The 17,598-nt window shown below is 38.3% G+C and overlaps 1 protein-coding gene across 3 annotated transcripts in view; it reads left to right on the top strand.

Annotated features, from left to right (window-relative positions):
* Positions 1-17,598, top strand: part of LOC118843270 (DNA repair protein RAD50) — an 80,902-nt gene that overhangs the window by 7,583 nt on the left and 55,721 nt on the right. For all 3 annotated transcript variants that reach the window (XM_036750822.1, XM_036750820.1, XM_036750821.1), the window contains exons 4-10: positions 43-194; positions 9,309-9,494; positions 9,655-9,859; positions 13,979-14,107; positions 14,373-14,538; positions 16,301-16,494; positions 16,789-16,995. In XM_036750822.1, the coding sequence (XP_036606717.1) occupies positions 43-194; positions 9,309-9,494; positions 9,655-9,859; positions 13,979-14,107; positions 14,373-14,538; positions 16,301-16,494; positions 16,789-16,995 (1,239 nt within the window). The remainder of the gene's footprint in view (positions 1-42; positions 195-9,308; positions 9,495-9,654; positions 9,860-13,978; positions 14,108-14,372; positions 14,539-16,300; positions 16,495-16,788; positions 16,996-17,598) is intronic.

Genomic DNA, 17,598 nt, shown 5'->3' with positions numbered 1-17,598 from the left:
TTTTTCTGTAAAATTGATTATTTTCTTTGGTTTGAATCATAGATTGCTCAAGAAACAGATGTTAAAGCTCAGATTCGTCTACAGTTTCGTGATGTCAATGGGGAACTTGTAGCTGTACAGAGGTCAATGGTGTGTACTCAGAAAAGCAAAAAAACAGAATTTAAAACCCTGGAAGGAGTCATTACTAGAACAAAGTAAGTTATTGTTTCATGTTCCATTTCCTTTTCATTTTATGTTCACAAGAAGAATATTTTTTCCATTGCGTAGGTTCGTGAACTTTATTCTTTCATGAATAACGAAGTTTATTCTTCCATGACATTCAGGTATCATTTTTAAAAATAATGTATTTTTAGTTTTAAACATTCACTTCTGTAAGATTTTGAGTTCCAAATTTTCTTCCCCTTCTCCCTGAGATGGCATGCAATCTGATATAGACCCTACTTATACATTCATATTAAACATTTTCACGTTAGTCATGATGTAAAGAAAATTTAGAACTATTGGGAGGAACCACAAGAAAGAAAAAACAAAAAAAAACCAACAAAAGAAAAAGAGAGCAAATGGTATGCTTCCATCTGCATTCAGAATCCAAATTTCTTTATCTGGATGTGGGTAGCATTTTCCATTATGAGTCTTTTGGAGTTATCTTAGATCCTTGCACTGCTATGAAAAGATAAGTCCATCAAAGTCAGTCATCACACACTGTGGCTATTTCTGTGTACAATGTTCTCCTGATTCTACTCACTTCCTTCAGCATCAGTTCATGTAAGTCTTTCCAGGTTTTTCTGACCACCAGGTGCTCATCATTTCTTATAGCACAATAATATTCCATTACATTCATATACCATTCCCCAGTTGATGGACATCCCCTCAATTTCCAATTCTTTGCCATCACAAAAAGAGCTGCTATAAATATTTTTGTACATGTGGGTCCTTTTCCCATTTTTATGATCTCTTTGGGATACAGATCAGGTATCATTTAATATATGACACTTGGGTAAACTGAATGGTGCCTTTAAAGGCTTTAGGAGATGTTGTCATGCTTCTGCGATGTAATTCATAGAGTAACACATGCTGAATGGAAAAAAAAAATCATTGGGGAATTCTGCAAGTAGTTGATGCGGGAAACAAGGTAAATGGGACATTCAGTTAAAGTCAGCAGATATCTGAGTCACCTGTTAGCCTGGTGTAGTGCCAGCAGTGCTGGACTTGGATTCACCAGGCTCTGGGTTTGAATCCTGCCTCGAACACAACTGTCAGTTACTATCTGTGTGACTGTGGGAAAGTTTCTAGTAATTTTTCTATCATGGTTTCTTCACCCGTAAAATGCGTTGATCATAACATCTTACAGGATTGTTATGAGGATCAGGTGATATCACGTATGAAAAGTGCTTTACAAATCTTAAACTGCTATGTCAGCATTGTTTTTTCTTTCTTGTGGGTAAGACATTGAGTTAGGCACTAGGGATACAAAGGCACACATAAAATGGGGGAATACAATATATGCACAGATAGGTAAATCACTCAGTCATTAAACATTTATCAAGTGGCTACTATATGCTAGTCACTGTGCTAAATGCTAGAGATGCGAAAAGAGGCAAAGGATAGTTCCTGACCTCTAGGAGCTTACAGTCTAATGGGAGAACCAACAAGCAAGCAAATATGACAAACAAGCTCTATAAAGTATAAATAGGGAATAATTAAAAGAGGGAAGGCACTAAAATTAAGATGGGTTAGGGAAGGCTTCCTACAGGAAGCAGGTGGGATTTTAGTTGAGACTTAAGAAGTCAAGGAGGTCAGTAATCACAGTGTGGGGGAGGGAGAGTATTCTACATGGAAGACAGAGAAACCGCCTAGGCCCAAGAGATGGAGTGACTTGGTTGGGAATGAGCAAGGAAATTGATATCATTGGTTCGAAGAGTACATGGAGGAGTGTAAGAAGAATAGAAAGGTAGGAGAGGGCTAGGTTCTAAAGGGCTTTGAATACTAAACACAACACTTTGTATTTGCTTCTGGAGGCTTTGGGAAGCCACTGGATTTCATTGAGTAGGAGGGTAATGTGATCAGATCTGCACTTTAGGAAAATTACTTTAGTGATTGAAAAGAGGATAGATTGGAGCAGAGAGAGACTTGACGCAGGCATATCCACCAGCAGGTTATTGTAATAATCCAGGTGTGAGGCGATGAAGACTGTCCTGGAGTGGTGGCAGCATCAGAGGAGAGAAGGAGATGTATTTGAGAAACTTTGCAAAGGTGAAATTGACAGGCTTTGGCAACAGATTGGATATGGGGGTGGGGAAGGGTGAGATATTGAGGAGTCCAGGATGACTGTTGGCTGGAAGGATGGTGCTGTCCTACACTAATTGAGGAGGGGGAAGGTTTAGAGGGGAAAATGATGAGTTCCATTTTGGATATGTTGAGTCTAATGTGTCCACTGTATATCCAGTAGATGGGAAAGGAATCAGTAGCGGAGGAGAAATCAAAGAGGATAAAGCAGGAATGATTGAGAGACGTGCTCCTAGAGAAAGATGGAGAAGGTTAGAGTCAAGAGAGCAAGTAAAGGGGTTCGCTTTGGCCTACATGGGCTGGGGTGGGGAGGGTTTTGAGTAGGTCAGCAAAGGGAGTTAATGATAGAAGGCTTCTATTTTCCTTTTCCCCATTTCTACCTTGCCCCCACTCCAACATGGCATATATTCTGATTGTCTTGTTCCCCAGTCAGCCCTTCCTTCTGTCACCCCATTCCCCCCATCCCCTTTCCCCTTACTTTCTTGTAGGGCAGGATAGATTTCTATGCCCCATTACCTATATATTTTATTTCTCAGTCACATGCAAAAACAATTTTTTTTTTGAGCATCTACTTTTAAAACTTTGAGTTCCAAATGCTCTCCCCTCTTCCCTTCCCACCCACCCTCCCTAAGAAGGCAGGCAATTCAACATAGGCCACATATGTATCATTATGTAAAGCACTTCCACAATACTCATGTTGTGAAAGACTAACTGTATTTCTCTCCATCGTATCCTGTCCCCCTTTATTCAGTTTTCTCCCTTGACCCTGTCCCTTTTCAAAAGTGTTTGCTTTTGATTACCACCTTCCCCTATCTGCCCTCCCTTCTATCATCTCCCCTTTTTTATTCCCTTCCCCCTAAGATACCCAATTGAGTGTGTATGTTATTCCCTCCTCAGTTAAATCCAATGAGAGCAAGATTCACTTATTCCCCCTCACCTGCCCCCTCTTCCAACAGAACTGCTTTTTCTTGCCACTTTTATGTGAGATAATTTACCCCATTCTATCTCTCCGTTTCTCCCTCTCTCAATATATTCCTCTCTCATCCCTTAATTTAGTTTTATTTTTGTAGATATCACCCCCTTCATATTCAACTCACCCTGTGCCCTCTGTCTATATATACACATATATTCCCTTCCACTACCCTAATACTGAGAAAGATCTCATGAATTACACACATCATCTTTCTATGTAGGAATGTAAACAAAACAGTTCAACTTTAGTAAGTCCCTTATGATTTCTCTTTCTTGTTTACCTTTTCATGCTTCTCTTGATTCTTGTGCTTGAAAGTCAAATTTTCTATTCAGCTCTGGTCTTTTCACTGAGAAAGCTTGAAAGTCCTCTATTTTATTGAAAATCCATATTTTGCCTTGGAGCATGATACTCAGTTTTGCTGGGTAGGTGATTCTTGGTTTTAATCCTAGCTCCGTTGACCTCTGGAATATCGTATTCCAAGCCCTTCAATCCCTTAAGGTAGAAGCTGCTAGATCCTGTGTTATTCTGATTGTATTTCCACAATACTCAAATTGTTTCTTTCTGGCTGCTTGCAGTATTTTCTCCTTGACCTGGGAACTCTGAAATTTGGTGACAATATTCCTGGGAGTTTTCTTTTAGGGATCTTTTTCGGGAGGCAATGGGTGGATTCTTTGAATTTCTATTTTACCCTCTGGCTCTAGAATATGAGGGCAGTTCTCCTTGATAATTTCTTGAAAGATGATATGTAGGCTCTTTTTTTGATCATGGCTTTCAGGTAGTCCAATAATTTTAAAATTATCTCTCCTGGATCTATTCTCCAGGTGAGTGGTTTTTCCAATGAGATATTTTACATTGTCTTCCATTTTTTCATTTCTTTGGTTCTGTTTTATAATATCTTGATTTCTCATAAAGTCACTAGCTTCCACTTGCTCCAGTCTAATTTTTAAGGTGGTATTTTCTTCAGTGGTCTTTTGGACTTTCTTTTCCATTTGGCTAATTCTGCCTTTTAAGGCATTTTTCTCTTCTTGGCTTTTTGGAGCTCTTTCGCCATTTGAGTTAGTCTATTTTTTAAGGTGTTATTTTCTTCAGTATTTTTTTTGGGTCTCCTTTAGCAAGTTGACTTGTTTTTCATGGTTTTCTCACATCACTCTCATTTCTCTTCCCAATTTTTCCCCTACTTCTCTTACTTGCTTTTCCAAATCCTTTTGGAACTCCTCCATGGCCTGAGACCAGTTCATGCTTTTCTTGGAGCCTTTTGATGTAGGCTCTTTGACTTTGTTGACTTCTTCTGGTGTATGTTTTGATCTTCTTTGTCACCAAAAAAAGATTTTAGAGTCTGAGTCTCAGTCTGCATCCTTTTTCGCTGCCTGGCCATGTTCCCAGCCAGCTACTTGAGCTTTTTGTCAGGCTATGACTGCGTATAGAGTAGAGAGCCCTTTGTCCCAAGCTTTAGGGGCTGCACTGCTGTTTTCAGAGCTACTTCTACTACACTGTCACCGCAAGCTCTGCCACACCAGTGCTCCTCCTCCCCCAAGAACCGCCAACCAGGATCGCGACCCATATCCAAGCAGGGCAAAGCAAGCCCTGCACTCCTGCTCTGGTCTGCCGCTTGATTCCTCCCACTGTGTGAGCCAGGGACTCTGGAAGCAGCTGATGCTGGAGCTCCACTGCCGCACCACCTCTGCCACCCCCAGGGCTGGTGGCTGTCTAGCAGTTTACCCACTAACCTGATCTGTGGTCTTTGGCGTTTATGGATTGAGAAGTCTATTAACTGCCACAGCTCAATGATTCATGGCCCTAAGGCCTGCTTCAGTGGACTCCTGGTCTGGTCTGTCCTGGCGTGGCCCAAGCTGGGCTGCGCTCCGCTCGCAGCACCATGCGATAGACCCTTCCCAGCGACCATCCAGTCCGTCCTGGGCTGGAGACCTGCTTCCCTCTCCTATTTCATAAGCCATTTTTTACAGGTGTTAGGAGGGATTTGGGGGAGAGCTTAAGTCCCTCTTTCCAGCTGCCATCTTGGCTCTGCCCCCCATGGGTTCTTTTTTTACATGTTTTTCCCCAAATATAACCCTTCCCTGTACTAAACAAATACAGTTAAGCAAAATAAATGAGCATGTTGGCCATTATACATCATTACATACCTGTAGTCTGCTATCTCCCCCAAGAGGCATGCTTCATCATTTTTTTTCTGGTGGTTTTTAAGTGTTGTTTCCCCTTATGTATTGTGGTCATTGTGTAAATTTTTCTGATTCTGCTTGCTTCGTGTTGCCTTAAGTTATATAAGTCTTCTCAAGTTTCTCTGAATTTTTCATATTTGTCATTTCTTATGTTGCCATAATAATCTTACATTCATGTACCACAATTTGTTCAGCTGTTCTCCTATCGATGGGTGGTCTACATTTTGTTAGTAAAGTCAGAAGTGATTCTTTGCCGAGAGGGATGGAAAAAAGGTAGAGGAGGAGTCTGGAGGAGAAAGGCAAAGGTTTAGAGTAACTACTTTGGAGAGTAAATTAGAGTCAGGGAAGAATAAGTAATTGCTATTAGTGATGAGGGCCCAGTTAAGAAAATTAATTTGGCTGTTTCAACCTCTGTCTTTCTATTAAAATAAGTCTTATATTGACTTCAGAAGAAATTCTTGTAATTCATTGGTAGTCTAAAAACTTGCTTCTTATACTTTACCATAAGAAACATAGTAAGTGAGTATAAGCATTATTCTAAGCCAGGGCTGTCCAAAATATGGCCCATGGGCCACATGTGGCCCGCAGTGCGATTTTATGCAGCCCACCTGTGGGTTTTAATTTTCACAAGTGAAAAAATAAAATAATTTGCATGGAATGCATATTAGATTTTTTAATTCCATCACTAATAAATAATCTCGTTGATGTTCATTTTCTTTGATACTTTTAAGAAGTATTACAGTTGGGAACATATTGCATGGAATTTTCAATAGATCTCTGGGATGCGTTTGGTCTGTACGATGCAGACTAGTCAGTATGCACCTACCTTTATACTGTTGTGTTGTCACTTTGTTGTTTTGTGTTTGCTTTCATGCTTTGCGCCTTTGCCTGTCATATTGATGATGCACATTCCTCCACTTTCTGGGTGCAGCCCTCGAATACTTATTTTAATTTGGCCCTAAGATAACCTAAGGTTAGACAGCCCTGTTCTAAGTTATGCCACATTAAACTCATATATAATTATTTGGCTTTTATCATTCAAATGTTATTTTTAGACAATAGAGGCAATTTTTACACTTTTTGAAGGGAAATTTTTTCCTCACCTCAAAAAAAGGTAGCTGATCGATGAATAAAAATAAGGCATATGTTGCTTTTTTAAAGTGCACTCTTAAATTTGATTTTATAAACCTGTATGAAGTATATACTTTTTGCAAAGAACTAAGTTTTGGGGACTAAAGAATATGGATAGAGACTAGAGCTATGATTTAGTTGAATAGAGAACTCCTGAGTGAGGAAAATTTCTCTCTCAAAGCAGGTTGACATATTCTCTATAATTTGGAGGGTTTTTTATTTTTAAAAGTAATATTTTATTTTTTTCCAATTACATGTAAAGACAATTTTAACATTTATTTTTCTTTTAACATTTTTAAATTAATTTTTTTTTCAGTTTTCAACATTCAGTTCCATAAGGTTTTTTTGAATTCCAAATTTTTTCCCCACTTCCTCCTCTCACCCCAAGATAGCATGCAATCTGGTATAGGCTCTACATATACATTCATATTAAACACTTTCATATTAGTCATTTTGTAAAGAAGAATTAGAACCAATAGGAGGAACCACAAGAAAGAAGAAGCAAAAAAAAAAAAAAGAGCATGCAAAGAGTATGCTTCCATCTAGATTCAGACTCCATAGTTCTTTCTCTGGATGTGGATAGCATTTTCCATTATGAGTCTTTTGGAGTTATCTTAGATCCTTGCACTGCTATGAAAAGATAAGTCCATCAAAGTTAGTCTTCACACAGTGTGGCTATTACTTTGTATAGTGACCTGCTGGTTCTACTCACTTCATTCAGCATGAGTTCATTCAAGTCTTTCCAGGTTTTTCTGACCACCAGCTGCTCATCATTTCTTATAGCACAATAGTATTCTATTACATTCATATACTGCAACTTGTTCAGCCATTCTCCCATCAATGGACATCCCCTCAATTTCTGATTCTTTGCCACCACAGAAAGAACTATAAATACTTTTGTACATGTGAATCCTTTTCTCATTTTTATGATCTCTTTGGGATACAGACCTAGAAGTCGTATTGCTTGGTCAAAGGGTATGCACATTTTTATAGTCCTTTGGCCATAGTTCCAAATTACTCTCCAGAATGGCTGGATCGGTTCACAACTCTACCAACCATGCATTAGCGTGTAATTCAGAGTCTTAACGAGTTGCCTAGGGTCACACAGCCAATATTAGAGGTACAACTTGAACCTAGGTCTTCTTAGTTTTTAGCCTACCTCTGTAACCATTAAGTCATGCTGTATACCCTAAGGATACAAAGATAAAGTATGGCCTAGTTCTTGTCCTTAGGGCACTAACATACAGCTAGTTTTGGGGGATTACGACACGTGTAGGTAGATTAGTATGTAAAGTAGGAAGTCATGGTGACAGGAGAGATCCCGGTTCAGTAATCTAGAAAAAATTGAGTCTGGGAAGAGTACTTTGAGTTTGTGGAGATTTGAGAAAGCTCAGTAGAGGAGAGAGCAGAAGAAAAAGCAGAAAGCAAGACTTCCAATCCAGTTATTCCTTCTACATTATGGGAATTAGGGGCTCAGCACCCCCGGGATCTAGAAAATCTGCATAAAAGTTTTTGGCCTTCTCTTTGTACTAGAGAAGAAGTCTGAATTTTTTTCTTTTATAGGGTGTTTACATTACTTTATTTTAAATTTGGCCTAATTATTTGGTCATAGGCTCTGCTACCCTTTGTGTGTCGTGTGTGGCTTCTGCTAAACTCCCCCCAAATTCCCATGTAATTTCTTATGCCTACCCATGATATATTGAACCTGTGATGGAGAAAGTCGCAATGTGAAAAATCATGATGTGGAAGGGATAACTAGTCAGAATTGATGAGGAACACATGCATTCTAGGTATACAGGGGAAGGTATGTGTAAGTACACAGATGCAAGAAACACACTAAGTTCTAGGAGTATGTAGTGGTTAAGTTGGCTAGAATTTGTTTTATGCGGGTAATTATTCTCTCCCACTTGTATTTGTGAAGTTGCTTTTTCAAGCTCAAGTGTAGAATTTTACTTTTCTCTTTATTAAAGTTCATATTATTAGCTATGGCTCATTGTTCTAGCCTGGAGTGGGGGACCTGCAGCCTCGAGGCCTGTTCTAACTGTCGGGATCTTTTTGGATCCATAGTGTGTCATCCATCATAGCTTTGTATCCTCTGAAAATTTGATAAGGAGACCTTCTATCCCTTCATCCAAGTCACTGATAAAAATGTTAAGCAGCATAGGACTATTGTACTTCACTGAGGACCTCACTTCACGTTGACCCCTTCTGGGTCAAGTAGTTAAGGCATTTCCAGATATTCCTACCTTTATTTCATCTAATCTACATTCCCTCCATCTTGTCTATGAGGATTATTTGGAGGACTTTGTTAAGTACTTTGCTGAAATTGGAAGTACTTTGTCTACTGTATTCTCTTATTTTAAGGGTCTAGTAACTATCAGAAAATGAAATGAGGTTAGCTTGGCATGACTCATTCCATTTGATTGGTTCTTCCTTTTCTAAATGCTTACATCCCTATAATAATATGTTCTAAAATTTTGTCACAAGTAGAAGTAAAGTTCACCAGTATGTAGTTTGCAGGTTCTATCTACTTAAGTCTTCTTTAAAAATTCAGGCTTTTCACCTGTTTATTGATCATGGACAGGTAACTTATCCTCATTGAGCCTCAGTTTCCCCATATTTAAAATGAAGGTGATAGTAATACATGCTCTATGTAGGTCATGGGGCTGTTGTGAGGATAAAATAAAATGATGTAATTCGTTACACAAATCTAAGATATTTTTCGTCGTCATCATCTGTAGGCACGGTGAGAAGGTGAGCCTCAGCTCTAAGTGTGCAGAAATCGACAGAGAGATGATCAGCTCCCTTGGTGTTTCCAAATCCGTGCTCAACAATGTCATTTTTTGCCATCAAGAAGATTCTAATTGGCCTTTAAGTGAAGGGAAAGCCCTGAAACAGAAATTTGATGAGATCTTTTCAGCGACAAGGTTTGTAGCATTTTGTGCCTCTTAGTTCATTAGCAAAATTGCATCTGTTTAAATAATTGTGTTAGCTCTTTTAAAATGTTTCATTTGGTTCAGAGTTACGTTATGCTGCTGTTAACTACTGCAGCAGAAAAATAATACCCTTTCTATGCCTTTCTTTCAGGTACATTAAAGCCTTGGAGACACTTCGTTCAGTGCGTCTCAACCAAAGCATTCGGGTAAAGGAATGTCAGACTGAGCTAAAGTACCTGAAACAGAATAAGGAAAAAGCTTGTGAGATTCGAGATCAGATTGTCAGCAAGGAAGCTCAGTTAGCATCTTCTAAAGAGTTTGTCAAGTCTTATGACAATGAGCTTGGACCGCTGAAGGTAATCTACTCGTGGAATGAGGGCAATGCCTAGGTAGATGGACACAGTAGGCATCCGGATCTGATTGAACTGGCTTCTTCCATGGAGCCTTCTTTTACTGCGTTAGCTGACAGTGATCTCTTCTGTCTTCCTCCTGTAATGTTCTAAAGCCATTTGACTAATGGAAAGGAAAGATACGTGCTTCAACTTTGAAAGTGCAGTATCAGCATGATCTCATGTTTTGACAGTTGGGTTTTTTGTATTTTTTTGTATTGTTTTTATTCAAATTTCATATTTCTCACATTATTCCTTATGGTATAGTAATATGCCGTTGTATTCATATACTGTAGTTGGTTGCATCATTTCCTAATCATTGGTTACTCTGCCTGTCTACTAGGATGCATTATTGAAAATTTACCATTCAGCATTTATTAAATGCTTAGTACGTGCCAGACATGGTGCTTGGTGCCAGTTGTACAAAGACAAAACATCCTTGGCTGCGCAGCGCTTACACTTTATGAAGGAGACAGCTTGTACATAAGTAAAAATGATATGCAGAGTATCTACAAAACATACATAAGATGCAGTTGGGGGGAGGGGCACCCAAGACAGCTGAAATATTAGGAAAGGCTTCACATAGAAGATATGGCTCGCTCAGAGATTTGAGCCAGATGAGGGATTCCAAGAGCCAGAGTGAGGCTAGAGTGGATTCTAGGCCAGGGCACAGGCCTGAGGTGGGAGGGAGAGCAGGAAGGCCAGTTTGACTCCGCACTGGAGTGTGGGGAGAACACAGGTTTCCATATGAGATGGGGAAGATAGGTTGGGACTTAGTTGTGAAGGACTTTAAAAGCTAAAAAGGAGCTTATATTTGATCCTAGAGGTAAAATGGAGCCATTTCAGTTTAGTGATGTAGTCAAACCTGCATTTTATGAAAATCTCTTTGGCAGCTATGTGGATGCGATAGGGAGGTAGGAGCCTGATTAGGAGCTCTTCTAGTCATTTATAAAGTCAAGAGGTGATGAGAACTTCAGCTGAGCTGGTGAGAGATTGGAAGGGATGGATACCAGAAATGTTGTGGAGATAGAGATGGCAAGACTTGGATACTGATTATATATGGGTGGGGTTTTGTGATACTGCTCTTTCCTGGTTCTCCCTGTCTTGGCTCCTCTGTCTCTTGCTACTTCATCAACCATATTATGCCTCCTGATTGTGAATATTCACCAAGATTCTGTGCTAAATCGTCTTCTCTTTGTTATTCATCTTCTCTCTCTCTCTGTCGCTCTCTCTCACTCTTGCGCTCTCGCTCTCTCACTCTCGCTCTCTCTCTTTCTCTCTTGCCTTCTCTCTCGCTCTCATTCTCTTTCCCTCCTGCTCTCCCCACCCCACTAATAAGCTCCCATGGGTTTAACTATCAACTAAGCAGATAATTCAGAGATCTATATATCCAGCTCTGTCTGTCTCCTAATCTTCCCCATTTCCAAACCTCCTTATTTCTGTCTAAGGTACCTCAATCCCTGAAGTCTCCCAAGTTCATAATGTCAGCATTATCTTTTATTTTTCACTCTCTCTCGTCTCATATAAAGAGTTAGTTGCCAAATCTTGGTATTTCTACTTTCACGTTGTCTCTCACATCGGACCCCTTCTCTCCATTTTATACATTTTGCACCTTAGTTCAGGCTCTCATTACCTCTCCCTTATATTATTGTGATAACATATTGGTTTTCTGCCTCAAGTATCTTAGCACTCCAGTCTGTCCTACAGATTTGCTGCCAAAATTTTGCTAAAATGCAGGTCTGACCATTTGACTCTCCTATTCATTTAACTTCAGTGGCTTCCTATTGCCTGTAGGATAAAATATCAGCTTCTTTATTTGACTTTTAAAGGCCTTTATAAACTGACCCTAACCTCATAGGACAGTACTCTCCTTCCTGTGCCCTGATCCATCCAAACTGGCCTTTTCTTCCTCGCACAAGATAACCTATTTCTCTCTACCTACGGTCTCTGTGCCTTTGTACTGGCTGCCCTCCATGCCTGGAATCCACTCTGTCTCTGCCTTCCCTTCACAGTCTTCCTTTAAAATATAGTTCAGATACCACCTTCTGCATGAAACCTTTCTTATTCCCCTCAACAACTAGTGCCTTCCCTCCCAAAGTACTTGCATTTAACTTTGTTTTAGTATTTATTAACTTGTTGTTTATGTTTTATATTTTTTTAAATGTGCTTGTCTCTCCCATTAGAATGTGAGTAAGAATTGTTTCATTTTTTTTTTTTGGAGGGGAGAAGGCAGGGCATTTGGGGTTAAGTGATTTGCCCAAGGTCACACAGCTAGTAAGTGTGTCAAGTGTCTGAGGTCGGATTTGAACTCAGGTCCTCCTGACTGCAGGGCTGGTGCTCTACTCACTGCCACCTAGCTGCCCCAGATTGTTTCATTCTTTATACTTGTATCCCCAGAGCCTGGCACATAAAGTGCTTAATAAATACTTAGTGATTGATTATGAGCTTGGGTGAACTGTGGTAGGTACTTCCAATATAAGCAGAAAAATTTAGAAGGAAAGAGGGTTTAGGAGTGAAAAATAATTCCATTTTAGACATGTTGAGTTTGAGGTGTGTGACGTCCAGTTTGATTTGTCCAACAAGCAGTTGGAGATGCATTACTGAAGCACAGAATAGAGGCTAGAAATAGGTGATATCTAGATTGAGGAGTCAGCAGCATAGATATGATAATTAAATCCATGGGAGCCAATGAGGCATATATAAGTAAAAGTCCATAGAGGAAGAATAAAAGAGGACCAGGAAGAGCTTTGGGAGTCTACACACAGTTAGTGGGGAGTAATCTGGATTGTGAATCAGCAAAAGAGGTGGAGAAGAAGCCATTGCACATGTAACCCATGAAGGAGAGAAAATATGCAAGAGTAGTGGGTGGCCAACCATTTCTTATGCCACAGGGAGGTCTGGAAAGATGAGGTTTAAGGAAATCCATCAGATTTGGCAGAGAAGAGATCACTGGTGACTTTGGAATGATGTTATACAAGTGTCCTCCTCTGTGGCTCCCTCAACCCATCCCTGTAACTCTCCAAACCAAAATATCCCTCTCTCTGGTCATTGTACCCCTGTATGTGTTATTTTCTTCTATTAGAACTTGAGCTTCCTGAGGGCAGGAATTGTATCCTTAGCACTTATCATGGTGCTTGGCATATGGTAAGTGTTTAATAAACACTTTTGCATTCATTCCTGAGCAAAGTGCTTTGAGATACCATAAATTTTTAGCATTCCTCCTTTGAAGAGTTCAAGTTGAAGAGTACTTTGATAATCATTCTTATCCATAATTCAATTAATTTCTTTACTTATTTGACAGATATACAGAAGGAACCTACTCCTTGCAAATCAAACCACTATTTTATAACCTCAGTTAATATTTTGATTTGTATTGCATTAAATCAGCAAGTTAGACAAGTATAATATTTGCATGACCTAATGATGTACAGGAATTTGATAATAGCTAGCATTTATACAATGTTTGCTATGTGCCAGGGACTGTGTTAAACATTTTACACTCGATTCTCGCAGCAACCTTGTGAGGTAGATAATATTGTTATACCATTTTACAGATGAGGAAACTGAGATAAATTAGATGTTAAGTGAGTTGCCCAGGGTCACACAGCTAGTATCTGAAAAGCTGGATTTGAATTCAGGTTTTCCTGTCTCTAGGCCCAGTGGTTTCTTAACTGTACCACATATCTGTCCCTGTCCTTTTATTTCATTTCTTCTTCCTCAATTTCTGTCAAAATCATTTTGAAATTGTCCTTATATAGACCTCTTATATGTCTTATGTGTTAAGTTAGTGCTCACACATACTTCATGGTTTTTGTAAAGGGTATTTCTCTTTCCCTTAGTTTCTCTTGAGTCTTAGTGCTAGGTTCAAGATGCTTGTTGCTGTTTTTGTGGGATATGTGAAAAGACTGATTTCCCTCAAAATTCTTGATCCATCTAAAATAAAAATTTCTTACTATAGAAACCTCTTTGCTGTCCTTAAATGCAGTGTGTTCAGTTAAATTAAGTTCTGTGAGCATTTAAAATGATTTAAATAACAAGTTAAGCTATGGTAAGTTTCATATATGAAGAGGCTTATTTTATTTTCAGGCTCATCTAAAGGAAATTGAACAGAATCTTTCTAAAATAGTGAGGCTTGACAATGACATTAAAGCTCTGGAAAGTAGAAAGAAGCAGATGGAAAAGGACAACAATGAACTGGAGCAGAAAATGGAGAAGGTTTGTATTGAAATTTTATTCCACCGTAGAATATAAGTTGTATAAAAGAGATTATTGTGTTAAACCATGGCACTGCCCTCTTCTTTTTGAAAATGATCATTATTTTAATGTTAATATTTCTTCTATAAATAATAGTGAGGTTTGGAGCTTTGGGTTTTTTCCTTCCCAAAATAATGGCATATCTACACAAGTTGCTGCTAGTTAAAGCAACGCTAATATCCCCTTACATTTTTGTTTTAAAGCTATTTATTCTGGTTTTGCCCAGGTATTTCAAGGGACTGATGAACAGCTAAATGATTTGTACCACAATCACCAGAGAACAGTGAGAGAAAAGGAAAGGAGACTGATCGACTGTCAGCGAGAGCTGGACAGAACAAATAAGGAGTCTAAGCTGCTGAATCATGAAAAATCAGAACTGCTTGTGGAACAGGGTAGAATGGACTATTTGAACTTTATTCATGGCGAGAGTCAGTGTATTTAGTGTGGCTAGGTGTTATTACTGGAGAGACACTGTGGGGGAAGAGATAGAATACTGGATCTGCAGCCAGCAAGATTTGGGTTCAGATCATACTTCTTATGTCTCCTAGCCATGTGACAATAGGTGGGTCATTTAACCTCTCTGAGCAACTCTCTAAGCCAGGTGTTCTTTACCTTTTTTGTGTCTCATGGACCCCTTTGGCAGTCTGTGCAGCTGATGATCAGAATATGCTTTTAAATGCATAAAATAAAATACTTAGGATTAGAAAGGAAACAAATTACATTAAAATTTGGTTACAGAAAAAAATGTTTAATCCGCATTCACAGGCCCCATGCTAATTATCTCTGTTTTAAGACTCATAGATGATTCTGTCTGTATAGGATTGCAGTCTATATTGGTAAGAGAGTTTTCATCCTGCCATGATAAACTCATGAAATCACAGATTCTTTATGGAATCACAATTGATCAACTGTTAACACACATCTTGGGAATTAAAAAAAAATATTTTAAGGGCTTATAAAACACTTTATTTGACAATTTGAGATCAGGAGACTGTATATTTAAAAAACAGCAGCAACACGACTGTACATTAAAATCAACTTCTTAATTATGCCAACAAATACATAGGAAAATACTGTTTATATAATACTCTGCTATAAGACACTTACCAAGTGGATAATAATTAAGAAGCATATAGGCCAATAATCTAAGTGCTATGCTTTTCCTTAAGAATGTTCTACTAAAGAGTGTAGGTGAAAGGATGGTACTTTCCAAAGATCTATGATTTAGGTGGTGGGAACTCTCTTTACTGAACCAAATCCTAACCTGGCAATGGCTTTAGAACATAAGTTATAGGGATTTGCTTGAAACACATAGATGTTAAGTAGTTTGCCCATCATCTAGCTCAGGGCTGTCCAACCTTAGATTTTTATTGAGATGATAGACAATATATTTTGATTTGCCATTTTAGTGAGAGCTCTGCAGTAGCTTGGCTTCGTTTACTAAAGCATTTATGTAAATTTCTATGCTTTTAGGTGGACCACAAAGTGTAGGCCACATTTTGGATAGCCCCGATCTAGCTAATAAATGTCAGAAATGGAATTTGATTGAACCCAGGTCTGCTTGATTCTAGGCCCAGCACTCTCTCTGCTATAATACACTACCTCTAGAGGATGCTTATAAAATACTTCTTATCTTCCAAAAGTCTGAGTAATACAACTATTGGAACATACACTCTTGAAAAGCATTGTCTGTGGCATTTTTCCACAGGGTCATATATTTTTGGCATGAAATGTTAAAAATTAGGCTTACTTAGCTACCCTAATCAAGACAATTCCAAAGTACTTATGGTGAAAAATGCTATCCACCTCCAGAGAAAGAATTGATGGAGTCTAAGGGCAGATTGAAACTTTTTTTTAACCTTTTTATATTTTGGGGTTTTTTGGGGGGGGGGGGGGGAGTTGGTCCATGTGCAACATAGCTAATATGGAAATATGTCTTGCATGACTGCACATGTATTATCTGTATCAAATTGCCTACCTTCTTGGGGAGAGAAGGGAGGGAGAGAATTTGAAACTCAACTTTTAAAAAAATTAATGTTAAAAAATTGTTTTTACCTGTAATTGGAAAGAATAAGATATAAGCAATTAAAGTCTTAGGTCTTAATTTCATATGAATAGAATTGTTAATGATTTTGTGTTTCTTTTTATGTAAAGGTCGTCTGCAACTACAAGCAGATCGCCATCAACAGAACATCCGAGCTAGAGATTCATTAATACAGTCTTTGGCAACACATTTAGAATTAGATGGTTATGAGCGGGCACCATTTAATGAAAGACAAATTAAAAATTTTCAGAAGCTTGTGAGGGACATAGAAGAAAAAGAAACAGAAGCTAATAGGCGAATGATGGTAAACATTTTGTAATATGTCAGTCTGTGGTATTTTTCATCTTTTTGCATTGTTTGTCTGGTTTTGGTATTAATCTTTAAGTGGCATTTAATGTGAAATCTTTGAAGATAATATATATCTTGGCTCTAAGAGATTTTAAAACTCGTATTGAGATATACATTAAAGAAACTTGTTTTTTTAAAAGAAAAAAAAGATTGAAATCTTTATATTTTAACAGTCATAAATGAATTTCCCTTACATATCTAAGTACATAATGACAAAATTGTTTATTTTTTTTTTTATATTTGTATTTAGAATGACTTTGCAGGAAAAGAAAGTATGAAACAAAAACAGATAGATGAAATAAGAGATAAGAAAACTGGCCTGGAAAGAATAATTGAACTGAAATTAGAAATTCAAAATAAGAAACAGACTGAGCTGAAAAATGTAAAATATGAACTGCAAGAGCTAGAGGGATCTTCGGACAGAATTCTTGAACTGGACCAGGAACTTGGAAAAACTGTAAGATATTTGTCTAATGTAATTAAGGAATAGACCTAATGACTTAGTCAACATCCTCCTTGCTCAAATTTTATCGTGCTTGTTGACACACAAACATGGTAATGTGGTAGACAGTGTAGAGCCCTTATAAGTTGGTAATGTAAAGAAGCATTAATTTGCACACCTTTGTAGAAAAGTTTCCTAGAGGCTCTTCCCACCACTCAACCCCTCCCCCAACTCTGCCACATAACAGACCTTTAGAGCAGCTTCAGTCCCTGCCCCGAAAGAACAGTTCTTTCAGCCTATGGTAATAGACTTTTAGATGTTCTCAGTGTTTTTTCAACTTTTATCAAAAAATCAAAATGCAGGCACATGGAGACAGACTCCTGGGAGATCATAGCTCCTTTTCCCCCACATTTCTTGTAATTTCTTGTGTTTTTTAAAAATGGTTTTCAGTTAGGCTATTTTTTAGGAAATAGGTGCTCAGTATGCCAGTACAAAGAAAGAAACAATTCTAAGTGACCTCAGATCCTAATGGAGACAACAAATACATACTTAGGTATATGCATAATAAATACAAAATGAGTAAGTATAGGTAAATACAAGATAGTTTCAGGAGAGGAA

This window comes from Trichosurus vulpecula, chromosome 3, assembly GCF_011100635.1.
Source record: "Trichosurus vulpecula isolate mTriVul1 chromosome 3, mTriVul1.pri, whole genome shotgun sequence".
NCBI classification, from domain to species: Eukaryota; Metazoa; Chordata; class Mammalia; order Diprotodontia; family Phalangeridae; genus Trichosurus; species Trichosurus vulpecula.
This window is presented reverse-complemented; position numbering and strand designations above follow the sequence as displayed.